Here is a 26,446-nt window from a genome sequence, read left to right on the forward strand (position 1 = left end):
TCTGCCTTGTGAGCGCTAGGCCTAGGCCGCGGGTTCGATTCCCGCCCAGGGCGGATTTTATCCTAAACAGGTAAGATTCGTTCTCGGAACGGCTGCCTTTCTCCTCTCTTCGATTTCGGGACGATAAAACCCTAGCAGTTTCAATTCCGTCTACATATCAATCTTAGAAGAAAAAAAACTCCTGATTTACCTTTGAGCTTGTTGTCCATCATATTGGACATACATTTATCCACGATTTCCCTCACTTCAGGAGAAGTCTGGATACTCATTTCTTGTCGAAGTATAGTGCAAGTGTGTTCCACGCCCTTGCGAGTTGCACAGAATATCTGGAAAGACGAAATAATTTTAAGGATCTTTGATAGAGGGAACTGTAAAAACGGAGGTCTTATCGTCCCGAAAACGACTGTAAAAACGGAGGTCTTATCGTCCCGAAAACGAAGAGAGGACAGGATAGGAGAAAGCCAGCCGTTCCGAGAACGAGCCTTATCTGTTTAGGATAAAAATCCGGGCGAGAACCGAACCTTCGACCTAGCGATTACAAGGCAGACGCTGGCGAAACTACCCTTTGTTCAATATTCTCTTGCACGTTGCATACATTCGTTAAAAACCGGGCGACTATACAATTTTCTAAGGAATAAAACCAAAAATTTTCCTTCATTCTCCTCCCTCTTCTTTTCCATAAGTTAGGTTAGCCAGCCTAGTTAGCTTGGAGGGTAGAGCGTCTGCCTTGTAAGCGCTAGGTCGCGGGTTCGATTCCCGCCGGAGAAACGGCTGGCTTTGTCCTATCCTGTCTTCCTTCTCTCTACGCTTTCGGTACGATAAGACCTTAGCAGTTACAGCTCCCTCTATCAAATCTCTTCAATCTTATTCTTCTTTTTCACAAGTTATCTTTGAATAGATGGATTTTTTCTCACCAGAGTGGGTTTGTTGTCTGAATATTGCATGATGATGGACTTGAGTTTGTAGCTGAGCATCATTTCAAACTGGAATGTGGACTGAGATGGCTTGGTAGGAAATCCACGAACGATTTTGGTCAACTTGACTGGACGAAATGAGTCGTCGATTCTGTAACGGGAGAGACCAGAGAAAAATATAGTTTAAGGTGCAATCTGAAGGCCTGAGAATTGCCAACTCTTTTCGAACTTTTTCAAAGATTTGGCGTTAAATAGCGGCCGAACCGTACATTTCTCGAGGTCCGGCTTGCGGACACTTTTGATCATCATAAATTTTCGAAGCTGTGTGCAAAATTTGGGCGATCTGTGGCTAAAGGTAAAGTCGTGAGAAGCGTTAATTCCTTTTGAGCTCTTTCCTAGTACAGCCCTACATAGCGGAACTTTGGTCCGGAATAACTGCCGAACCGTACCTTCTGGAAACAGAGCCCAAGGATATTTTGGATCTACATAATTTATCGAATCTCTGTGCCAAGTTCGAGCGACTTACTGGGCATACACTGTAGGTTTCCCGAAGCCCAGCCAGAGGGCGATATCGTAGATGTTAGGAATGGTAGCGGACACAGCGACGAATCGGATCGGCTGAGAGGCTCGCTGGGACTTCTGAACGGTTCGCATTCTGCATACCACAGCCTCCAGCACGGGACCTCGCGACTCTTCGCCTAACAAATGAACCTGATGAACAAAGAGAAGAAAAATTAAAAAATCAAAAATCAAAAATTAAACTCGATTTTTTTTGTAAAGCAGAGCTTTTTCACAACTTTTGTGAATATCACAGCAGTACTAGGTAAGTGCCTTCTTTGCAATAATTCAATAGTATTTTTACTCTGGTAATGCTACCACTGGTCGGTACTCGATTAAATAGTTCTCACGAGGCTGACTGCACCCCGAAATCCAAGCACAGAGACGAGAAAACTTCGACCCCGCCGGGAATCGAACCAGGAACCTCCGGCATGCAGGGAATGAAAAGTTTTATGCGCACAAACACATTATTGCGTTGCCTGCGAGGGAGCTTTGCTCGGGACATTTGATGTGACGTCATCGCCTACGGGAATTTGACAAAAATGTTCAACACAACAGAAATTTTCTCGGACCAGGGCCTTTTGTAGTAGGGCCCGTCGGAGACATTTTTCTGAGCGAGTTATTCAGTTCACTAAACCTCTAGACCAGTCTAGAGAATATACCTCCATTTACATTGCAGAACCCACAAAGAGATAAAAGCTATGAAGATAATAATCTTACCCAAACTTGATGTGGAGACCAAGATCATGAGGTAGCCACTTCGGAACAGCTGTTCTATGATGGTTCTGTCTTCAGGACTCATACCAGCGTGATGGTAGCCTATGCTAGACCTTAGCATATCTGTAAAAGGATCTTAGCATGTCTGTAGAAGGAAAATTGGAGGCGCGTCTGCCTTGTGAGCGCTAGGCCTAGGCCGCGGGTTCGATTCCCGCCCAGGGCGGATTTTATCCTAAACAGGTAAGATTAGTTCTCGGAACGGCTGCCTTTCTCCTGTCTTCGATTTCGGGACGATAAAACCCAGGCAGTTTCAATTCCGTCTACATATCAATCTTAGAAGAAAAAACTCCTGATTTACCTTTGAGCTTGTTGTCCATTATATTGGACATACATTTGTCCACGATTTCCCTCACTTCAGGAGAAGTCTGGATACTCATTTCTTGTCGAAGTATAGTGCAAGTGTGTTCCACGCCCTTGCGAGTTGGAAGAAGTCGTAGAAGAAAAAGAAAAATTCTGTTGGTCCTTATTTTTCCTGCTCTATGACTTTGAAACACCACCCAAGTAAGCGCAACTGATCTATTAAAAATTCTGCCATAACGTACCTATACGTTATGATTCTACACATCACCGTACCTAGTAGAGCTATATCTAAATCCCCGGTGAATTTGGGTATTTCGTATAAAAGTTGAAGTTGTGGGCAGGCTTGCCATACGTCCCGATTTCACCGGGACATTCCCGGTTTGAAGCTCCTGTCCCGGCCGTTTTGTCTTTTCATCAAAATGTACCTTATTGGATGTAAAATACGTGTCTTGTCTTTATCGATTAGCATAAAGTTCGCCTCGTACGGTTATCGAACCCGCGACCGAGCGCTTAGAAGGTAGGCCCGTTTTCCTCCAAGGATTGTTGTTAGTCACCTTGGAGTTGAAGCTATCTGGCAAATGCTAATAGATCAGTTGCGCTTACTTGGGTGGTGTTTCAAAGTCATAGAGCAGGAAAAATAAGGACCAACAGAATTTTTCTTTTTCTTCTATGTAACTGCTAAGGTCTTATCGTCCCGAAAGCGTAGAGAGAAGGGAGGCAGGGTAGGACAAAGCCAGCCGTTTTCCCGGCGGGAATCGAACCCGCGACCTAGCGCTTACAAGACAGACGCTCTACCCTCCAAGCTCACTAGGCTGGCTAACCTAACTTATGGAAAAGAAGAGGGAGGAGGATGAAGGAAAATTTTTGGTTTTATTCCTTAGAAAATTGTATAGTCGCCCGGTTTTTAACGAGTGTATGCAACGTGCAAGAAAATATTGAACAAAGGGTAGTTTCGCCAGCGTCTGCCTTGTAATCGCTAGGTCGAAGGTTCGGTTCCCGCCCGGAGCAGACTTTATCCTAAACAGATAAGGCTCGTTCTCGGAACGGCTGGCTTTCTCCTATCCTGTCCTCTCTTCGTTTTCGGGACGATAAGATCTCCGTTTTTACAGTTGAGTTCCCTTTATCAAAGATCCTTAAAATTATTTCTTCTTTCCAGATATTCTGTGCAACTCGCAAGGGCGTGGAACACACTTGCACTATACTTCGACAAGAAATGAGTATCCAGACTTCTCCTGCCCACAATCCCTACCAAATAGCACATTTATATGGTTTCCTCCGATATAAGATGGCACATTTAGATGGTTTCTCCCAGGATAAAGAATTTAAACAGAAGTCCAGGTACCCCATGAAGAGATTCCGTTAGCTGGCATACTATGCTATCCACTTTGGTGTTTTTCCTCCCCCACAGACCGTGGTAGAATAATGAGATTATGTGTAAAGAAGCAATTTCCTTTTTTCCACTTTCTTATTTTAACTCTAATAAAATTTCCTGTCTATTTTTGTTGAGATTAGACGTCTTGTGATTCGATTAGATTAGAGGTTAGAGTAAGACCGAAATCTGTTTTTCCCCAATTTTTCCCTTTTTTATGTAAAAGTAAAAGCATTATACCATTCCTTCTGCTCCAAATATTTTCGCCAAATTACATCAGAACAAAAGAGCAACTTCTTGAGAATCTATCTTATCAGTTTGAATCTTTGAGCACGTACCTATACCTCATTTTACCTCATGTCCATTTCTAACAGAATAAAGTTGTAGCCTACTGCTGGAGTAAAGGGACTTTTCAGTCCTATGCGAGCAGTATAAATAAGCACTATTATTATTATTATAGCCTACTGCTGGAGTAAAGGGACTTTTCAGTCCTATGCGAGCAGTATAAATAAGCACTATTATTATTATTATTATTTATTCCTTTTGATTGTCTTCTTTCCTTTTCCTAGCTATCGCATTATTTCCTTTTTTTTTTCTTTTTTTTTTTTCAAAATGATAATTAACTTTATTGTTCAATAAGACAGAACAAACATATAGATAACAAACAATAGTAGGTAGTAGAGACAAGAAAAAAAGAAAAAGATTATGTAAAAAAAAGAAGCAATTTAATACATAAAAATGTGTGCCCTAACTAAAGCCTAAGAATAGACAGTTTGAGGGTCTACCATCAATCGAGAAGCGGCGGCATTACCATGCTTTATTTATTCATAACAATATACATAATTACATTTTATCCGGGCGGACCCTTTACTATGATTAATACATAAAAATGTGTGCCCTAACTAAAGCCTAAGAATAGACAGTTTGAGGGTCTACCATCAATCGAGAAGCGGCGGCATTACCAGTGTAGGTAGGTACCTAATATGTTTGTATTGATGGGTGAAATTTTCGAATTGCAAAAGACATAGGTAGGTACTTGCCAATTCTGTGATATGCACTTATTTAAAAGTAATTAAATTAAAACTGAACACTCACATTAAAATGGAACTCAAGTCAGTTCAAAAACGTTCAATAATAATAGGTAACAACCACAATAATATTGATGGGTGAAATTTTCGAATTGCAAAAGACATAGGTAGGTACTTGCCAATTCTGTGATATGCACTTATTTAAAAGTAATTAAATTAAAACTGAACACTCACATTAAAATGGAACTCAAGTCAGTTCAAAAACGTTCAATAATAATAGGTAACAACCACAATAATAATAAAGTTACAATGAGACGATAAACCCGAGGGGTGAGTTTGTTTGTGACTCTGGCTTGACCTAATTCAGAGAACTTTGGGAACAACAACCAACTAACCGAGTTTCGAACTTTCTTGACATGCCTTATTATGTCATGTTCCATAATACCTATCCCATGACCCATATAATACCTATTATCTGGAACCCCTGGATTGTTGCACCTCTGTAGGACTCAGGTGTTATTAGGGGAAGATCTGTCATAATTTTCTCCTTATCCTGTTCTATTTCTGTCTTCCATTCCGATAAGACTTTCGTTTTGTTAGAGCTCCCTCTAAAAAGTCTAAGAAGAAAAAGAAGATAGAGATGGAGAAGAAAAAGAAGGAGAAGACGACGAAGAAGAAGGAGAAGAAGACGAAGACAAAGAAGAAGAAGAAGAAGAAGAAGAAGAAGAAGAAGAGGAAGAAGGAGAAGAAGAAGACGAAGAAGAAGACAAAGAAGAAGAATAGGAAGAAGAAGAACGAAGAAGACAAAGAAGAAGAAGAAGAAGAAGAAGAAGAAGAAGAAGAAGAAGAAGAAGAAGAAGAAGAAGAAGAAGAAGAAGATTTCTTTATTCTTCTGTCAGGTTCTCTTTCTTTTTACTTTCCTCATTATCGTCCCTTCTCTCTTTCTCTCTGAATCTTTTTCCTTGTTTCCTTCCTTTTAGTCTTCTGCCTCTCTCCATTTCATCTTGTTAATCTTTTCTCTCTATTCTTTTGTTTTCTCCTTTTTATTTCAACCTAATGTGTCTCTCCCCCCTCTCCCCCCAATCTCTCTCTCCTCCCTCTCTATCTCTGTCTTTCTTTGTTTCTTTCTTGCTTTCTATTTCATTTCCAATATTCTTGTTTTCCTGTTGGAATTGAATTATTGATATTGTATCTACCTACCTATCTGTCTCTCTGTCTTTCTCTCTCTTCCTCTCTCTCTCTCTTCCTCTCTCTCTCTCTCTTTCTGATCTTCTCCACTTTCCGGTCTAACTCATATAAAATAGAAAACAGAGTAATAGGGTAGGTACACCAGAATACAGGGCAGTATTTAGGCGAGGGGTCATTTGTTCCAGGCCTCCTCTCGTAGATCTAGGGACCTCTAAATGTAGGACATAGTAACAGGCTAAAAATATTTGCCTTAAATTTAACTACCCCCCTGAACGTGAGTTTAATGTACACGTAGGTACTGTACCTTTCTACCTATCCTAATTTATTCAGGTTTATTAATTTATAATTTACCTATCTTGTAGTCGTGAAAAATAAATTGTTTAACTAGGTACACCCCGTTTAAACAAAAGTTGAATAAGAGATGAGAAATGAAAAAAAAATCTGTTGTGACGCAGTGGGAATAGGGTGGAAAATCTTGAAAAAGTAGACTGGAAATTTGGAAAAAATATGGATGGAAAACCGAGAAAAGTGAGGGGATTTTATTTTTCCATATTGGTAGACACCCTGGTATTACATTTTTATGCACCATTGAAAAGTTTCCATATATGTATTCTAATATGTAAATAGACCATAAAGTGTGCTACATAAAATACAGAGGACACTCTTCAGTTTGCAGGAATCTATTTCTTTCCTTCAGATGTTCTCTGTGTCCTACAGTGCTCACAACGAAATTTATTGCTTTCTGCATACCTTAAGTTTTATCATTAATCCAATGTCAGTCTATATCACGATTTCTTCCCGTTTATCCAGGCTTCCCATTTAGACATTTGCGACTGTATTAACTTTTGCGACAGGCTGCAAGCTTTTAATAAACCGGGGACTAGTGTTCAAAAAGTTGAATTTATTCATACCCCAATGCGAATTCCATTCAAATAGAACTTGTACCCAAATTTTATATTTCAGCCAAAGTTGCTCGAACTTGGCACAGAGATTCGATAAATTATATAGGTCAAAGTATCATTGGGTCCCGTTTCCAGAAGGTACGGTTCGGCCGTTATTCCGGACCAAAGTTCCGGTATTTAGGGCTGTCCAGGAAAAAAGCTCAGAAGGAACTAGCGCTTCTCACGACTTTACCTTTAGCCACAGGTCGCTCAAATTTTGCAGACAGTTTCCATAATTAATGATGAATATGATGATCTAAAGTGTCCGCGGGCCGGACCTTGAGAAATGTACGGTTCGGCCGCTATTTAACGCTAAATCTTTGAAAAAGCTCAAATAGAGTTCGCAAAAATATGATCCCTTCATTTGTAATTGGGAAACGCAGCCCAGATGAAATTTATTGAAGCGTCTCGTCTCAATATTTCAGACCAAAAGGAACCAAGCCGCGACGGAGAATTTCTCGAACTCATTGAATTGCTCAAAATGAAATGTTGAATTCTATTGATACTCATATAATTCGTATTAAAGCTCTTTTTCTGACCAAGTTCTGAGTTCTACCAACAGTTCACTGAACAACTACATAGAAGCTTCAAATCTAATGAGAATGAGGAACTTATTTAATATGTATACTGGGTATCATTCGGGGATTAATCGGCATTTACTTAGGGCTATTTTCTATCCCAATGAACTCATTTCTTGAACCTTGTAACTGCTTGTTTAATAAATCCTACATTTTTTCAATATTATTTTATTTAATTTACCTTATTTATACTGTCGGCCAAGGCTAAAAAGTCCCATTTTATTCATGTAAAATCATACATGGGCGCGGACCCTTTACAAACTGTGTGCCCTAACTTACTATCGTAACAACTTAATTTACTAAATAGATACTATGTCAACAGTTTAAAAAAAAGCCTCATTTATTTAATCAAACTAGATTTTTTCACTCACACTCGTCTCTTGTCATCTCAGATGGTGCTCGACCTGAGTGGGCTGAATCTTGTCTGTGATAACGCCAGTGTGCGGGGCCGCCAACTGGAGGAGTTTATGAAGAAGTACACGGTTCTTGACCTGGAGGAGGTGACGCAAGCATTCCAAGTGACGTACAAACACTGTCTGGACATCCTCAACCAGACGATACCCTGCATCGGCTGTCGAAAAAGGTGGGGCTTTGAACAGGGATGATACCAGCCTGAAATTTTCTTTGCTAACGAAATAGCAAAGGTTGAGTGCGAAGGACATCCACTCGTAAAAAATTTGTAGCCAAAACCAAATGTCAATCCAAAGCAATCACCTAGCTAGGCCTAATTGAGAGGCTGATGAAAAATTAAACACGGGAAAAGCAAAGAAGAAGAAGAAGAATCTTTCATAAGACTGCTTTTGTAGTCCATAAGCATGTCATTTGAGATTTTCAGACCTTTAAACTTTGTGTCCCAAAATTACATTTCTTTCATTTTTTTGCGTGGATCCCCCGATTCCAAAAAAGTTCATGGCCCATGGTCTCTTCTTCTTTTTCTTTCTTTTCTTAGATTTTATTCTTTCTTCTAATATTGATATTTGTTTGTTCCATCCCCCCCAGTGTGGAGCGAGTGTTCACGGACCTGTCCCAGTCTGGCTATCCTGCCCTGTCCCCTCTTGTTATAACGCCTGACGGTATCCTCACCATTCAGCAGGACTATCTCAAGTGGCCTAACCATCTGTGCAGTCTTCTACATGGACACAGGTAATGCATTATGTCTTGATGAAGGACTCAGTAACTTTGTGAAGTTCCATGAAACATTGAAATTAAAATGTTAATTAGTAGGCAGTAGGTACTTATCTTTTTCATTTCAATTATACATTATGTGCCAGCCTAGTTAGCTTGGAAGGTAGGACGTCTGCCTTGTAAGCCCTGTCTTGTCTGCCTTTTTGTCTCTGAGCTTAGAAATCAGGGTGATTTTTTCTATTAGTTAAACCAAATGAAATCATGAATCTTTGTGGTAAAGCAGAGAGCTTTTTTTATAACTTTTGTGAGTATCACAGCATTACCAAGTGCCTCCTTTACTATTTTCATCTACTCGTATGATCAATGTACACTGGTAATGTTGCCACTGGTCGCTACTCAATTAAACTAGCTACGCTCTTGTCCTCACGAGGCTGAGTGTACCCCGAACTCCAAGCACAGAGCCGAAAAAACTTTGACCGGGGATCGAACCCGGGACCTCCGGAGTGCAAGCCTAGTGTGATACCCACTCGGCCACGGATTAATCCTTGTAGGTTGTTGGAACTTTCCTATTGATTTTCGATTTTCCCTTTTCTCCTTTATTTTTTATTATTACATATTTCTTTTTCAATGGAGCATCATCTCGATACTGCATTACATTACTTTGAGACAGTCTTTCTCTTTTCTTATACTTTCTCCCCTCTCTCCCACCAGTACCAAACTGAACAATCTGGCGTCGAGTTGGCCGGGGCGCGCTAAGGCAACGCGGGCGGCGCGCCGCTGTCCCCTACACTCTCTGGATAGCGCGCGGTATTTGACGCGCCCGCTCAGTTACGCGTCCGGCTGGAGGGATGCGTGGGATTGCATGAGGAATGCGTGCAAGGAGCAGGTGGTGCTGATCGAGTCGTGCGTGCTCCTCGCGACGTTGGAAACCTATCTGAGGAAACATCGGTGAGTGGTAACGGTGATAGGGTAATGGAAAGTAAAAAAAAAAAATGAAGTAAAAAAACTACATCCACAGTGTGAGTACCAGAGTGATAGGAAGTAAAAACAATACACTACTTTCATTTCTATGGGGGGCGAATTTTATCCTGATGGGATAATGGCTTTCTCTTATCCTGTCTTCCTCCACTCTTCGATTTCGGGACGATAAGACCTTGGCAGTTATAGTTCTCTCTATCAAACCGGTTCATAAAAAATCTATAGGATAAGGAAATTAAAAAAAAAAAAAAAAAAAAAAAAAAAAATTCGCGCCCGCTGAGCTACGCGTCCGGCTGGAGGGATGCGTGGGATTGCATGCGGAATGCGTGCAAGGAGCAGGTGGTGCTGATCGAGTCGTGCGTGCTCCTCGCGACGTTGGAAACCTATCTGAGGAAACATCGGTGAGTTCACTTTGAGGTAGAACATGTAAACAAATATGCTTGGACATATCCAATCTTTTAAGATTACCTAAAGCTAGAAGCTCGTGGAGAATCACAGAAAAAGAATTGTCTTAAAAAAAAATACCAACTTCAGCTACTATTACCTAAAGCTAAGTTTTAGACGAGGGGAAAAAAAGCTTTCGGCTATAATTCATCACAAAATCACATATTTTTTTTTCTCTCAATATTGACTTTCACCAACGAACTTTTTTGTAGCCAAGTGGGTATCACACTAGGCTTTGCACACCGGAGTCATTTTCCCATACTGTCCTTCTTTCTTCACTTTTGGGCGATAAGACCTCGGCAGTTAGGTGACAGGTACACCTGTGAGGTCTACCTGATGAGCACACACACACTATCAGGTAGACCTGACAGTTACGGCTGAAAAGGTCCTCCTGTCAGGTGTGCCTGATACCTGATGAGCACACACACAATCAGGTGGACCTGACAGGTACCGCTGATCAGGTCTATCTGTTGATGAGTGGCTGGCCTAAGAAAGAAAAAAAAATGTTATAGCTAGCAGGTATTTGATTCTGTTCTCGTTTACCTTTCGCAGACCGTGGTTGAAGAGAAGCAAGGAGTGTCTCAGTTGGAACTGTGCTATCTGGGAATGATCCGGGACGACCAGGTTAAGCAACAACGACGCGAACTGAAGAAGTTGAAGAAGAGGAAGCGACGCGAAGAGCGAAAGCAACAGCTGATGAAACAGCTCATGGAGAAAGAAACATTCGAGGTGAGACGTGTTTCACTTAATTTTATTATTTCTTATCTTAGAAGCATAGATTAAGCTTGGGGTAAGATTCCAATATTGTGAAAAAAGGAAATAAATAAATTGAAATTATTATTGTTTGCTGTACTAATTCTACCACAAGCACATTAAACATAGAGCTGTTTCCTTCTCGTCTAAAACTTCACCTTTAATAGGTGAAGGTTGTGTCGAGAGGGGAGGAAACAGCTCAGGTTCTTGGCATTTCCTTCTGAGTTATTTTCTTCGGACATTTTGTGCTGAGGTCTACAATTAGATGTTGAAGTATGTCCACTTGTCCACACATGGTCGACCGTTCGTCGATCGATGTCCATTGAGCCGTCCACACTGCCTTGACAACATAGATTCATCTCGTTGATGGACGGCCGGTCGACTATGTTTGGACACAGCTTTACAGATACACAGCATACCTACTCGAATATTACGATTAGAAGCTATTATGCTGTGTCAATTTCACAATAAGCTGTGTTTTTTTTTTTTTTTTTTTTTTTTTTTTTTTTTTTTTTTTTTTTTTTTTTTAAGGCGTTTCTTTAAGGGAACTCTAACTGCTGAGGTCTTACCGTCCCAAAAGCCAAGAGATTAGAAAGACAGGATAAGAGAAAACCAGGCATTCCGAGAACGAACCTTATCTGTTTAGGACAAAATCCGCCCCTTTGAGTCTAGCGCTTACAATTTAGACGCGCTACCCACCAAGGGTTAGAGTGGGTTGAAATACATCACATGGCTTCAGGCACGCTCCATTGGTCAAGGGTCTAGCTAGGCTTACCTTGCCCTTTTGGTCAATGTAATTTGAAAAAAGCCATTTACTGATGAAAATTTGTAATGAAACATTAATTGAACAAACTAAAGGGAAAATCATCGAGCTTGAACTTACTCCCGCGAAGTGGTATGTTCACACTTCATCATTTAATGTGAAAGAGCGTGTTCACATTCACACTTACATCATTTTGTCCTTGGCATCCTCAAAGCTCTCAGCCACAAAGTACAAGGGCTGGTACTCGGTGATGGGGTAGGTTTGCAATGCAGTGACCGAGGGTTCGAAGGGTTTGCGCTGTGGTTTGTCGGAGAGACAGTATTGCAGTTCACCAAATGAGGAGAGCAGTCCGGCACCGAATGCTTTGAGTTGACCTTCCTGACGGCATAGCCCGAACTCTACCGTGAACCAATAGCACTGCAATAGAACCAAGTGGTAGTTATTTATTTATTTTATTTCATCCAACAATTTTTTCACTAGCTTAATAAACCTTGAGCTGAATCCTCCTCGTTTAAAACTTTAGCAAACCAGGATGTGTTTGTTTGATTTAAGCGTTTGTGATTGATTGAAGTTCACCTTCACTGTTTAACTGCGAAGTTTTATTTACAGGGGGTTTCATAGCAACGGAGGGGACGCTTCCCGTAACCATAGCAACGCACAAGACTTAGGAAGCCATAGCAACGGAAGGGAAAGAGACGCGTTTGGTAGCCATAGTAACGGAAGGGACGCGTTTGGAAGTCAAAGCAACCAAAATGCGTCCTTAGGAACGGAGTGTTTCCATAGCAACGGAAGTGATGGCGGCTATACTAGTGGACACACGAGTGCTCTCAGTTCCCCAGCCAGCAGTGAGGTGGCTTGCTCAGATGGATTCTGTAATCATGAAGGTAAGGAGACCATTTTCATTTAGGTTCTGAAGGGAGAAAAAATAGGTAGAAAGTATAAAAGAAGGGTTTAAGAACCTTATATTTATTTTTTATTTGGAAACAAAAAAAAAATCAATTTAAAATAATTGATTAAAAAAACTTGGGGTTTTGAGCTAGGGATTTTGAGCGTGTGGGTTGTGAGTTAGGGTTTGAGCTTGGGATTAAGCCAGAACTAGGGATTTTGAGAGAAGTTGGTTCATCATTTAATCCCTTTCTTCTATCCCTATAGGTTCTGAAGACTGCAGCACTCGTAACGAGCCCCCTACCAATCTCTCCCCGCTGAACCTGTTCAATTCTAACCTAAGTCTGGAACAAATGCTGCATGGAAGCTGGTCTGGTTGCCCTGGAGACCGGGATCGCGGCTCGTGTGATGATCTGGAAGATGATGGTGAATGCTGCATTCCGCTTGAAGAGGTAAGGATGACAAAAGTCACCTTTTATTTTGAGTTTGATAGAAGTTCAACGTCTCTTTGTAACTCCTGAGCTTTCAAGTGTCTGTATTTTATCCGGATACCCATTGGAATTTTGTGCATTTAACGTGCTATCGCCGATGACTTCAAAGCCTCTAAATGTCAAATCAAATGTTAGAAAATGCCATGGACCTGAGCTGTTTCTTTCTTAGTTGATACATACTTCAGCTGACAGCTGAAGTTTTAGACGAGGAGGATTCAGCTCTATGTTTAACTTGCCAGTGAAAGAATTGTTATAGTAAATAAATTGATAAGTACCTAACTAAATCTCATAAATCGCCACCTTTTATTTTGAGTTTGATAGAAGTTTAACGTCACTTTATAACTCCTAAAGTTTCAAGTGTCTGTATTTTATCCGGATACCCATTGGAAATTTGTGCATTTAACGTGCTATCGCCGATGACTTCAAAGCCTCTAAATGTCAAATCAAATCAAATGTTAGAAAATGCCATGGACCTGAGCTGTTTCTTTCTCAGTCGATACACACTTCAGCTGACAGCTGAAGTTTTAGACGCGGAGGATTCAGCTCTATGTTTAACTTGCCAGTGAAAGAATTGTTATAGTAAATAAATTGATAAGTACCTAACTAAATCTCATAAATCGGGAAGAGGTTCATAGAAGGACAGAGAGATAAATAAAGAAGGTAGGTAAAGAAAGAAATATGTTTTTAGACTTTAGAGTTTCTATAAATAAGTTAATACCTAATGTAGAGGTATTCTTATTATTATTATTTTAATCAACCCATGTTAGTCCCATGTGACCATATGGTAACACAAAAAGTTTCCCTAACTGAGAGATTTCAGCTCCCCAATACCAGAGTGTATTCAGTGAGTTCACTTACTTCAATGCTGTTCAGTCCAACTTTGTGGAAACTCTGCTGGAAACAGGTAGGTAGTACAACTTAGGGTTTTTCAGGTTGAGAAGTTCCGAGCTCGTATTCAGAACGTGGAAGAGAAGCGACAGCGCCTGCGACAAACCCTGGTACAGCGCTTCCAATCCATGGTGGATAAATCGATACATTGCTCATTTTTACACGTAGGTAGTACCCCCACCCCCACAGATAAATCACTAGTGCTGTCTGCTCCCTCAGGCTGATTGCATGTTTTGACCATTTTATGGTGCATATGGCATGATGCATATTTTACCCTTTGGCTCATATAATTAGGCTTACCAGACGTCCGCTTTTCGGCAGACATGTCCTCCTTTTTATACGTTTGTCCTCCGTCCGCCCGTCTTTTTAAAATATAGCAAAATATCCGCCTTTTTGAAGTTTCGGCCTCAAAAACCTAAATTACGTAATGTATCGTTTTCCGTTGAGAAGGTCTGGTTTTCTGTTTGAAAAGTCCACTGTCCAAGGTTCCCCACATGAATGGTTAGAGGGTGTTCTTCCAGAACTCTGCAAGTTTGATGGCTGCTGGGGTACGTGCAGAAGTAGAGAGATGAAAGTTGAGAGAGGAGTCCAGAGAGATTGAGAAAGGGAATGGGGATGGGAAAGATAGGGAGGTTGGTAGAAGTACAGAAGAACTAAATTTAAGAGGTCAAGGAGGAGATTTAAAAAAAAAAAAAAAAAAAAAAAAAAAACAATTATGCTTTTAAAAAGCATAAATGCAATTTTTGTGCAATTAAGTCCAATGTACGTACATTCAGTAGGTATATAAATAGGTGGTAGGTATGTAGGGACACTGTCCAAGTGTACATGGATTAAAAAAAAAACATGTTACTGATGGTGGTTTTTGTGTTGATTATTTTCTGCGTCCTCCTTTTGGTTGAAATGTCCGCCTTTTTTTAGCCGGACCGACCGACAGACAGACAGACCGACCGACAGACGACACCGAAGCGAATACAATAGTCCGTCCCTTATACCTTTTTATTACTATTGTAAATAAGAAGGAAGGACGGACTGAAAATAGGTAGTCAAAATTTAGAATGGTCTTAAAAAAAAAGAAAAAAAAAGCAAGACTTTGTTTATACTGCGAGGTAAAAAGGACTCTTAATATTTCGAGTTTTCTGCTTCCCTCTTGTTCAGCCATAGGTGTGAATCTTCCCGCTCATCTGGTGATTGTAAAGTCTACAGAGAACTACGTAGGAGCTTCTGGATACCAGGTAACAGGCGAAATATAATACGGCTATATTTCAAGGGGTTTAATATCACTGTGTAACTGATGAGGTTATTAGTAAGAGCCCGTTCCTACTTGTCGTTCGGAAAAAAATCGTGTCGTGCATAGTGGAAACACTCATTTAAATTACATTGTCTACAGGACATTTTGTGTCGTTCGAAACTAAATCTTGTCGTTTGTAGTGAGAACATTTAAATTGCATTGCCTATACGTGGGAACGGGTTCTAACGGGGATTTTACCCTCCATTCGGGAAAATCCATCATGCAATCGCCCAAATGGTCACCCATTGGGATACTAACCACGCGCAATGTTGCTTAACTTTAGTGTTCCATTAGGAATTTTTGCATTCATCGTGCTATCGCCTTAAATCTTGTCGTTTGTAGTAAGAACATTTAAATTGCATTGCCTATACGTGGGAACGGGTTCTAACGGGGATTTTACCCTCCATTCGGTGACAGGCTACCCGCCTCATCACAACCTCACCCAGCATGATTGGGACTGGGAAAATCCATCACGCAATCGCCCAGATGGTCACCCATTGGGATACTAACCACGCGCAATGTTGCTTAACTTTAGTGTTCCATTAGGAATTTTTGCATTCATCGTGCTATCGCCGCTGGCTTATTAAAATTTAAAGTTTATTTACATATTTTGTGTTTCTCATTTCTTCTCAGGAATACAAGGAGACTCAAATTCTTCAAATGATAGGTCGGGCGGGCAGACCTCAGTATGATACGGAAGCTATTGCAGTCATACTCACCAAGCAACAAAATCAGGTAGGTAACTAATAAAAACATATGGAAAGGAATCATTAAAAAAAATCTTCATATAATCCAAGGTCTACACTGATGACATTAGAATATGTTGATTTTATTTTTCCTTCCAGATCAATCAGTAGTGGTATCTGCCCCCACAGGCTCAGGAAAGACAGTTCTGTTCGAGATGGCCATAAAGTTTATTTACATATTTTGTGTTTCTCATTTCTTCTCAGGAATACAAGGAGACTCAAATTCTTCAAATGATAGGTCGGGCGGGCAGACCTCAGTATGATACGGAAGCTATTGCAGTCATACTCACCAAGCAACAAAATCAGGTAGGTAACTAATAAAAACATATGGAAAGGAATCATTAAATATATATAAAAAAAATCTTCGCCCTTGTTTAGACGGGGTCGGCGTGGCGTTCTTCGTCAGGCCCAGGCAGGGTCTCAATCAGCCCTAGGTGATTGATTGCTTTTGGGCTGATATTTGGTTTTGGATACAAAAAATTAAGACTGGATGACGGTTGCCCTTCGGAAGAAAAAAAAAAGTAGAAAGAAAAACGCTAGTTTATTATAAAATATAATGGGCCGACTATATTCATTTCTCCTAATCTGTAGACAAATAGAGAAAAGTGTGAGATGAGTATTTTACTTGGCAGAATATTTACAATACAGATTTTGTTTTTTGATATAGAAGGTAAAAAAGTCAAGTTTGATTCCAATACTTTCTGCGTACCCTACATGTATAGGGTAACAGAAAGTAAAAGGCAAATTCAAACATAGGTAGGACAAAAATGCTATAATGATTAGTCAACAACAGGTGTTGGACCCCAAAAATAAGCTGATCAACATTTTTTTCCAGAGGTTTGATAGAGGGAACTGTAACTGCTAAGGTCTTATCGTCCCGAAATCGAAGAGAGGAGAAAGTCAACCGTTCCGAGAGCGAATCCGTTCAGCCGTTCCGAGAGCGAAGATTCAGAATAAAATCACCGGGCGGGAATCGAACCCTTGGCCTAGCACTTACAAGGCAGATGCGCTACCAACCAAGATAACTAGGCTGGCAAATCAGGCTTTTTGCAACCACGCTTTTTTCTCCAAATTGTAGGTATCTTGGAGAACCTAAATTTCTTCTACTTTGTATTTTTCAGTTTCCCCACTCAAGTCGCTGTGTTCATCGGAAGAGCCTTATGAAACAGGGCCCAGGCTGGGGTTGGGGGGGGGTCAAATGGTCAACCTATTTCTACCATCAACAACAAATTTCTACCACCTACTTTCGAATGGCCTCCTTGTGAGGAGATAGAAAGATCAAGTCCGACAATACAATTCCCGGTTTTCTATTTTTTTTTTTTTTTTTCTTTTTTTTACCAAGTTTGCGGAGGCAGGAGGTCATCAGCTTCGTATTGCGGAAATTACCGGGGATACAGTAGACCAAGGTAAAGTCCGCTAGCCTAGTTAACTTGGAGGGTAGCGCGCCTGCCTTGTAAGCGCTACCATCGCAGGTTCAAAGTTCGCCAGCCTAGTTAACTTGAAGGATAGCGCGTCTGCCTTGTAAGCGCTAGGTCGCGGGTTTGATTCCCGCCCGGGGCGAACTTTATCCTAAACAGATAAGGTTCGTTCTCGGAACAGTTGTTTTGTCCAAACAGTAGGTAGATAGCAGTTTATTTGAGCTAGTAAACCTACTCATCTAAGTACCTACCTAATGTTTTTTTTAGAACTTCCTCCCAAGAAACTACTCGTAAATGAGAACTGAAGAAAATTTTGGTAACTCTTTTAATCCTGTAATTAATGCAATTAGGTTTCTATACCTAATAATAATATGGCGTACACATATAAAATGGTAGGTAAGGACAAGGAAAATTTTGATTAAATAAATTAAAGTGGAACTTGAGTTGTTGTATATAGATTGCCATCTGATACCATCCTGACACTCCGTCTTTTGTTGCAATGATTTTCTTTGCGATAAAATTCTCCTATTATTTTGTGTTTATCACCATCTTATATGCTCATCATCTTTCATCTTGTATTTCGCATTGAGACTCATTCCACGAAAGACTTCTCAATCCTGATTCCTGATACAGAAAAAATGTGTGCAGTCAGCCTCGTGAGAACGATTTAATCGAGTACCGAACTACCGACCAGTGGTAGCATTACCAGAGTAAAAATATTATTGAATTATGGAAATTGATTGCAAAGAAGGCACTTACCTAGTACTGCTGTGATATTCACAAAAGTTGTGAAAAAGCTCTGCTTTACAAAAAAAAAAAAAAAATCGAGTTTAAAGCTTGTACTCTCGGTCACACCCGTAAGTTATTCCATTCATTTCAACACTAAATTGAATTGAAATTATTTATTTGTTTGTTTCAGGTAAGACTTGCAATGCAAGCCACTGGGACCTTATTTTACTCTCCTTACCTTCCCCTACAAATCAACCTATAATACTGTTTTGAGGTAGAATAGAATAGAATAGAATATACCTTGTTTATCCTGCCAGAGGTAAGGAGGTAAGTCATTATCTCTTATCAAGTTTCGGGGTAATCTTAGCCTCCCGCAGTCTGTGCACTCTGTGTATTTCTTATGGAGATTTTAACGATCAAAAATTAATCATATCTCAGGATCGGTTTAGATTTTCGCAAAATCCTTTCTTATTGCACACCTAGACCATAAAAGGAATATTCCTATCAAATTTCAGCTTTCTAGGTCTTGTGATTCTTGAGATAGAGCGATCAGTGTGGAACTAGGAATGAGTTAATGGATCTTGATTTTATAATATAGGATGAGTTGAATTTGACTGGTAAAAAAAGTGCATAGTTTCTATACTTATAGAACGGAAGCTAGCGATGACCGATTTACCCCACAAGGTACATGTAATAGAAAATATTAACTTACCTTCTACGCGACCAGCTTCGTTGCCGTTTTCATTGGCACCAAAGTACAGAGTGTTGGGCTGGTCCTCTACTTTGTATTCGAATTGGTACTGAAAGCATGGAATAGAATGACATTCATTAGACAAGTCAACTACTTCAAATTATAAGTTCTCATGTTGGTATATCGTGGAATTTAATTAGATTAGTCGTTCAGTGAACAGAACTGTAAAACTGACTGAAAATAAGTGAACAATCACCTATAATTAAAAAATGCATGCCTTTTTTACATAGTAAGGACTTTTAGAATATTAACAGTGCCACCTAATATATACCTACAAATCTACCAATTTTCAAGTCCATCGGCCCAGTAAAGGTGGCTTAAAAGTTAGATACAATATTTGACCTATTCATAATTATGTACAGAGATCTCAATTGCATTTATGTCAAATACTTAATGAATCAATCAGGGAATAGGATTTCACTGTGTAACAATAGATGAAGTGATTCTAAATGAGAATAATTCTAAGATTCCATAATGCCATACTGAGAGAGCAATACTATAATGCTATATTTACTGAGATATAGGAGAGTGAAGAGAGTCTCACAGTAAAAAGTTCATTGTGCTATTGAACTTGACTGTGAGACGTCTGCCAACAATATTGTTGTTGTTGTTGTTTACTAATGCAAAGGAATTGATCATTAGGTCATTTTGCCAACAACACTATCTTCACAGAATAGCCACTATAGTCATGCACATAAGTAATGCCAGACACTCACTATCAGGTAGACCTGACAGGGACACCTGATCAGGTATATCTGTAACCTGTGCCCTATATCACCAAAGTATGAAAAAGTATTTACAATTCCATATTTCGATATAATTCGTGCAAATTCAAAATTCTGCTTTACCATTGGCTATTACACTTGTAAGATACTTTTCCATACTTTGGTGATATGAGGCACTGATATCTGATGAGCACACACTTTATCAGGTAGACCTGACAGGTACGGTTGAAAAGGTTCGTTTGTCAGGTCTACCTGATACCGGATGAGCACACACACACTATCAGGTAGACCTGAGAGGCGAACCTGATAAGGTCTACCTGATAGTGAGTAGCTGCCTTATGTTACAATAGTACATAGGTAGATCAAATTTGTACATAATATGCAATACGGTCATTAGTCCTACATACACAGATATACGAACATATTGGTCTGATATACATTGAGTATAACCTTGCTTTTATAATACACAAGTCGTGAATTACTGAATTAGGAATAGGCACCCTAATATGTGAAGCCATCTTAGTTAAATCCGTAAACAACGTACCAGCTCGTCAGCTGAGCCACCGCAGTACCTTACTGCTCGAATGGAGGATAGATAGCGAAGACTTCACCCATTTACATATAAGTATTTAACACATTGGGCCCGAGGCAAATTAACCCCCCCCCTAAACAACCCCGACTTTTGCTTCATATGTGTTTATATCTACACAATATGCTTAATTGCTTATTCCGATGGAATAGATGGATCCATATTGTTCTCAGGCACCATAAGCAATAAGCATTGGTACATAAAACTACAATAAATTTAATATGCTTATTTCGATTATGTGTTGCAAATGTGTTATAAGCGCGTAGGTACAACATGGTAAGCACATTTCCATACAAATGTGTTACCTATCCTACATGTGGTTTTATTTTATTTCCCATGTCGAAGAAAAAATATCAATATTTTACGATTTACAATAAAAAACTGATTAAATTTACATATTTGTAGGCGTTCATACAGTCCATTTCTACTTTGTATGCGTGTGATATTGTCTACGTATTACAGTAGTGATTACGACTATTTTACGTGTGTTTTTGTTGGATCCTAGGTAACGTGGGTTCAAAGTTCTCACGCTTCCAGTGCTCTCTGCAGTTTGCCAGGAATAACTGTATTTATGTTTGCGTATAACTTGAATGGAATATACCTCATTTATACTGCAAGTATGAGACTCTGAAAATTCCTTTTACCTTTCCGTTCAAAATATGTTTCAAGGCAGCCTAGCGCTAGCTCGTTGACTTTATCCTAAACAGATAAGATTCGTTCTCGGAACGGCTGGATTTTTCCTATCCTTACGATAAGAGCTCACAGCAGTACATTTCCTTCTGTTAAACCTCTTTCAAATCATGAAAAAACTCGGGACAATGCTTCTCAACGGAATCAATCCACTGTACCCAAGGGACAGTAGATATTATAGATACGGTAGCAATAACCTACAAAGATGACCAACTGATAGATGAGTAATAAGTAGTGAACACAATTTCGCAATCAATAAACAAACAATCATCATCTCGACAACTGCAAGTTTATGAATTACTGTAGTGTTTGCTCTGCCGTAGCCACATATGGCATATTCAAGGATTGATTGGCAGAGGCAAAAATAATAACTGCAAGTTTATGAATTACTGTAGTGTTTGCTCTGCCGTAGCCACATATGGCATATTCAAGGATTGATTGGCAGAGGCAAAAATAAATTTGTTTTAACATTTTAATTGACAGGAATTTTCGTAAAACTAGAAAAGAGTAAATCATCGCTCGCATTCGTTTGACCAACGAAGTGACGTGCGCTTCCCACCGAAGATGCTGGTCGAGCTCAACTCCCAGATATTTAAATGAGGCTACTATCTCTATCGAGCAACAGGTGCATTGAGCTCGATCACAATTCTCTTCGTGTAGCGTTACGGAATGCTCAATAGGTAGTTTGGGTTTGGTTATGCACAAAGGTAAAATTTTGCATTTAGTTAAGTTTAGGAACAGATTGTGGGATTCGAACCATATTCTGAGGGCCCGCATATCTTTCTGAACACTGGTATAAATGTGTGGCCAAGTTTTTCCCCGGACGCACAGTGCAGTGTCGTCGGCGTAAGACACAAGTTGACCGTCGAGTGCTATATTGTATATTTCATGTACGTATATGTTGTATAATAGGGGAGAAAGTACCGTCCCTTGGGGGGTAGAAAAATGGCCACTTCCGAGCTCACTACTGAGAGTATTTCCAATTTTTACCATTTGGCGGCGATCGCACAAATAACTTTTGAAAAGATCAAGTGGTCGTTCATCAATTCCTATTCTTCTAAGTATGTTGATAAGCACTCGATGGTCAACCGTGTCGAAAGCCTTTGAAAAGTCTAGAAACAAGATGGCGGCCATATCGCCTTTGTCCATTGCCCCGTATGCAAATTCCAAAACATTCGTAATGGCGTCAGTTGTGTTGCGACCTTCACGAAAACCATATTGTGAGGCATGAAGAATATTGTTTTCTTCAATAAATTTGTTCAGCCTAGTCTTAATGATCCTCTCGAAAATCTTGCTAAAGGCTGTGGTAAGGCTGATGGGGCGAAAGTTTTCTATGCGCCGAGAATCACCTTTTTTATAGATTGGCTTAACGATGGATAATTTAAAACTAGTTGGATATACTCCGTTTTTGAAGCAACAATTATAAATGTGTTGTAAAGGTTTGGTAATAAAGGGTTTTATTTGTTTCAAAGTTTTAATTTGGATGCCGTCGTGCCCACCAGCTGATTCTCCGCGCATAGAACTGATAACTTTACCAATTTCTTTTTCCGAGGTAGGTCTTAAGTATAAAGAACTTGCGTAGTTTCTGTTGACCTGCACTAGGGGAAAGTGGCTAGCACTTTGAGAACCACTTGCCGAGGCCGTTTTACCTACGTTTACATAATAGACATTAAAATGGTCCGCAATTTTTTTAGAATCTCCACTTACATGATAGAGATCGTTACCTATTTTGATTTTAACAGGGTCTCCAGTTTTGCATTAAAATGGTCCGCAATTTTTTTAGAATCCCCACTTACATGATAGAGATCGTTACCTATTTTGATTTTAACTTACACATCCAACCCTCTAATCGCTTTCTCTTCTCCCCCAGGGGCGTGATTCCAGGGCAGGCCGGGGACTCCTGTTTCACTCCCCTCGCTCTATCATCAGGGGTGATCTCAGTCCTGCTCCTCAGTACAGCATACTCTCCAGTTTTTGAAGGCTTGTAATTTATGGCATCATTTATGGTATCAAAAACTTTTCTCCTATCTCCTTCTGCTTTTTCTATTCTTTTAGAAAAGTAATCACTTTTCGCCTTGGACAAAATCCTAGTAAGCTTATTTCTATATTTTTTATAACTATTTTGAAGTGGTCTATTGAAAGGTTGGCTCCTACAGAGTTGGTGTTGTTTATCCCTTTTTTTCATGCAATTTATAAGTCCTTTCGTTACCCAGGGAGTCTTAGTTTTAGTTACAATTTTACTCTTTATTTCTGTATTTTTCTGTACGTAATCCTTTATTTTGTCAACGAATAATTCTGTAGCTTGGTTAGGATCATCATTGTTAAGGATACTATTCCAGGACTCTTGGGAAAGATCCATTTTCAGTGTTTCAAAATTTGTGATTGGAAAGGTGATTCTAGTCTCTCTTTTACTATGAATTTCATCATTTCCGCTAAGATAACATTTAAATATGACAGGATAGTGATCCGTTATGGGACTCTGAAGAACCAGAACTTTTCCTTGGTCACCTATGAAAGGACTTATAAATACATGATCCAGGCAGCTAGACCCTCGCGTTTGTTCATCACAATAAGATGTGAAACCATTTTCTGATAACAGATTTAAATACTCAGTGACTTCGTTATCGGTTTCGTTTAATATGTTGAAATTTAAGTCGCCTATTAAGATGCGTGTTCTATTTGGCTTTATGAGGGACTCTAACACATGAGGCAGACCTGTAGCAAAGTTATTAAAATTTCCGTTTGGTGATCTGTAAATTGCCACACAGGCAAATTCTGTCTTCTGTTTTACGATATTTTTTCCCCCATTTGTTTGCTATACAGGGTAGGTTATTAATGTTATTATTTATAACGATACTTGAGTGGGAGATAGTTCTAAATGTTCATATCATACCACCCTGTAGATTTGTAGATGATGCACTTACAATGCAATTTCAATATCACACCATCTAAAAACAAGCCGCTGATATACTTACTAATATGTTATTACCTTGACACTCTGACTTCCATCGATAAATCGAGTCTATTTTAAGAAGCAGTGTACAGTGATTTCCTGGACTACCTACTTCCTACATGACACTTTAAGACGCGTCTAAAGACGACCGAAATCGATGAACATAATATAAAGTACCTAATAAGTAAGATCGATTAATTCAAAGGATTCCAGTACAATAAATTTCTTTAACGTCCACTTTACGCGGCAAGATTACTTCTACTTGCCTTCTAAACGCTAAGTCCCGTCCTGTCTTAATTCTCTCTTCACTTTCGGTACAATGAGACCTCCCTTCAGACGACCGAAATCGATGAACATAATATAAAGTACCTAATAAGTAAGATTAATTAATTCAAAGGATTCTAGTACAATAAATTTCTTATTATTAATTAGATTAAGGAGCGCGGTAGCGCTCCGCCCCGCCAAGTCAAGAAAGTTTCATATTAGACACCCAAATTAGATAATGGCTTAGGTACCTTATTTTATCCCTTGTTACAGTATATCCTCCATCAAACCTCTTAGGAGGGAGGGGGAGATTTTGGTAAAATAATTTAGTTTGAATCTACTACTTCTTATGGCCCCATGGAAGTCGACGTGTTAATCGAGTGCACTTCCTCTCTCACACTATCAAATCCTTATCAGTTTATCATTGAAGTGGATAACATATCCATAGGTGATAAGGGTGAATCAACAGCATCCACTAACTCTTTCAGAGGTGGGTTCGATTCCCGCCCGGTGCGGATTTTATCCTAAACAGATAAGGATCGTTCGGAACGGCCGGATTTTTCCTTTCTAATCCTTCTTCCGTCTTTGATTTTGGGACGATATAAGACCTCTATCGAACGTCTTGAAAAAAGAAAGAAAGAAGAAGAAGAAAAAGATTATCCAAACAATTTTGTATTAAAAAAAAAAGAGTTTGACAGAGGGAACTGTAACTGCTATGGTCTTATCGTACCGGAATCGAAGAGAGAAGGAAGACAAGATAGGAGAAAGCCAGCCGTTCCGAGAACGAACATTATCCCAACAGGATAAAATCCGCCCCGGCGCGGGAATCGAACCCGCGGCCTAGCGCTTACAAGGCAGACGCACTACCAACTAAGCCAACCAGGCTGGCAATTTAGTACTTTGTTGTGTAGATAAGTGGGATAGCTACAAGTTCAATTAGTTCAGTGAATTACACACTCCCACACAAGGCTTAATAGAGCCCAAAATCTAATCAGCTGGCCCAAAGGCCCCAAAATCTAAACCCCATAAGACAGGCTCAAAAATCAAAATCTAATTCAGAGGCCCCGAAATCTAATCAGCTGATTGCTCTAGGTATGTAGGTACCAAAAATCTTCTGCCCCCTCCCTAGTCTGTTTTCGGGGTCCGATTCAATTGGTCCACCCTGTCTATTCGTACAATAGCTTACATTATATATAAAAAAAATCTTCGCCCTTGTTTAGACGGGGTCGGCGTGGCGTTCTTCGTCAGGCCCAGTCAGGGTCTCAATCAGCCCTAGGTGATTGATTGCTTTTGGGCTGATATTTGGTTTTGGATACAAAAAATTAAGAGTGGATGATGGATGCCCTTCGGAAGCGAAAAAAAAGAAGAAGAAGAAAGTAGAAAGAAAAACGCTAGTTTATTATAAAATATAATGGGCCGACTATATTCATTTCTCCTAATCTGTAGACAAATAGAGAAAAGTGTGAGATGAGTATTTTACTTGGCAGAATATTTACAATACAGATTTTGTTTTTTGATATATGCAGAAGGTAAAAAAAAAGTCATGTTCGATTCCAATACTTTCTGCGTACCCTACATGTATAGGGTAACACTGAAGTGGGAAAGGGGAGGGAGAGAGATAGATTTGATTTTTGTCAGCAGATTTTCATTACCTTGCTATTTTGAAGGTGGTGTAGTAGTCAAGACGTTCGCCTGATAAATAGATGGACGTGGGTTCAATCCCAGGCCTCGGCTGGGAGCTAAGTTAGCTTTGAAGATAAGTGCTAGGTTGTAGGTTTGATTCCTGCCCAGAGTGAACTTTATCCAAAACAGTTGAGTTGCGTTCTCGGAACGGCTGGCTTATTCCTATCCTGTCCTCCGCTCTTCGGTTTCGGGGCTCCGTTATTATTATTACAGTTCCCTCTTGGGGGAAAAAAAAAAACAAAACAAAAAACAAACAAACAAATTTGAAAAACAAATTTGCTGAAGTGGGACAGAGGGAGGGAGAGAGATAGATTTGATTTTTTTTTTTCAGCAGATTTTCACTACCTTGCTATTTTGAAGGTCGTGTAGTACTCAAGACGTGCGCCTGATAAATAGATGGACGTGGGTTCAATCCCAGGCCTCGCCTGGGAGCTAAGTTAGCTTTGAAGATAAGTGCTAGGTTGTAGGTTTGATTCCTGCCCAGAGTGAACTTTATCCAGAACAGTTGAGTTGCGTTCTCGGAACGGCTGGCTTATTCCTATCCTGTCCTCCTCTCTTCGGTTTCGGGGCTCCGTTATTATTATTACAGTTCCCTCTTGGAAAAAAAAAAAAACAAACAAATTTGAAATC

General features: G+C 39.8%; 4 protein-coding genes across 4 annotated transcripts; 2 read left to right on the forward strand and 2 right to left on the reverse strand.

Moving 5' to 3' along the window:
- Window positions 1–190: 190 nt before the first annotated feature.
- On the reverse strand, window positions 191–2,673 carry LOC113471614 (probable ATP-dependent DNA helicase HFM1; the record flags this gene model as incomplete). The annotated part of the gene is made up of 5 exons (XM_026830905.1): window positions 2,548–2,673; window positions 2,173–2,312; window positions 1,441–1,625; window positions 915–1,065; window positions 191–326 (listed from the first exon to the last, which is right to left on the reverse strand). Coding segments are annotated over exons 1-5 (691 nt in total), but the record flags the coding sequence as incomplete, so codon positions are not given.
- Window positions 2,674–8,039: 5,366 nt separating this feature from the next.
- Window positions 8,040–9,730, forward strand: LOC103519372 (gametogenetin-binding protein 2-like). The gene is made up of 3 exons (XM_008484459.2): window positions 8,040–8,236; window positions 8,653–8,796; window positions 9,490–9,730. Exons 1-3 carry the CDS (start codon window positions 8,046–8,048, stop codon window positions 9,728–9,730), a joined length of 576 nt encoding a protein of 191 aa, XP_008482681.1. The 5' UTR covers window positions 8,040–8,045.
- Window positions 9,731–11,866: 2,136 nt separating this feature from the next.
- Window positions 11,867–12,160, reverse strand: LOC103519374 (protein henna-like; the record flags this gene model as incomplete). The annotated part of the gene is made up of 1 exon (XM_008484460.3): window positions 11,867–12,160. A coding segment is annotated over one exon (261 nt), but the record flags the coding sequence as incomplete, so codon positions are not given.
- An 88-nt stretch (window positions 12,161–12,248) lies between these two features.
- Window positions 12,249–18,423, forward strand: LOC103519375. The gene is made up of 8 exons (XM_008484461.1): window positions 12,249–12,256; window positions 12,326–12,600; window positions 12,869–13,053; window positions 14,025–14,199; window positions 15,136–15,212; window positions 15,902–16,003; window positions 16,219–16,320; window positions 18,352–18,423. The coding sequence occupies exons 1-8, from the start codon at window positions 12,249–12,251 to the stop codon at window positions 18,421–18,423; spliced, it is 996 nt and encodes a 331-aa protein (XP_008482683.1).
- The last annotated feature ends 8,023 nt before the right edge of the window (window positions 18,424–26,446 follow it).

This window comes from Diaphorina citri, unplaced genomic scaffold, assembly GCF_000475195.1.
Source record: "Diaphorina citri unplaced genomic scaffold, Diaci psyllid genome assembly version 1.1 scaffold2693, whole genome shotgun sequence".
In the NCBI taxonomy this organism is placed as follows: domain Eukaryota; kingdom Metazoa; phylum Arthropoda; class Insecta; order Hemiptera; family Psyllidae; genus Diaphorina; species Diaphorina citri.

What these genes read in the sequence shown, in the direction of transcription:
- LOC103519372 (XM_008484459.2), top strand. Translation starts at nt 8,046, where the DNA reads ATGGTGCTCGACCTGAGTGGGCTGAATCTTGTCTGTGATAACGCCAGT. An exon ending in TGCATCGGCTGTCGAAAAAG is followed by an intron (nt 8,237 to 8,652) that starts GTGGGGCTTTGA and finishes CATCCCCCCCAG; the next exon opens with TGTGGAGCGAGTGTTCACGG. An exon ending in AGTCTTCTACATGGACACAG is followed by an intron (nt 8,797 to 9,489) that starts GTAATGCATTAT and finishes CTCTCCCACCAG; the next exon opens with TACCAAACTGAACAATCTGG.
- LOC103519375 (XM_008484461.1), top strand. An exon ending in TGGATTCTGTAATCATGAAG is followed by an intron (nt 12,601 to 12,868) that starts GTAAGGAGACCA and finishes CTATCCCTATAG; the next exon opens with GTTCTGAAGACTGCAGCACT. An exon ending in AGTGCTGTCTGCTCCCTCAG is followed by an intron (nt 14,200 to 15,135) that starts GCTGATTGCATG and finishes CCTCTTGTTCAG; the next exon opens with CCATAGGTGTGAATCTTCCC.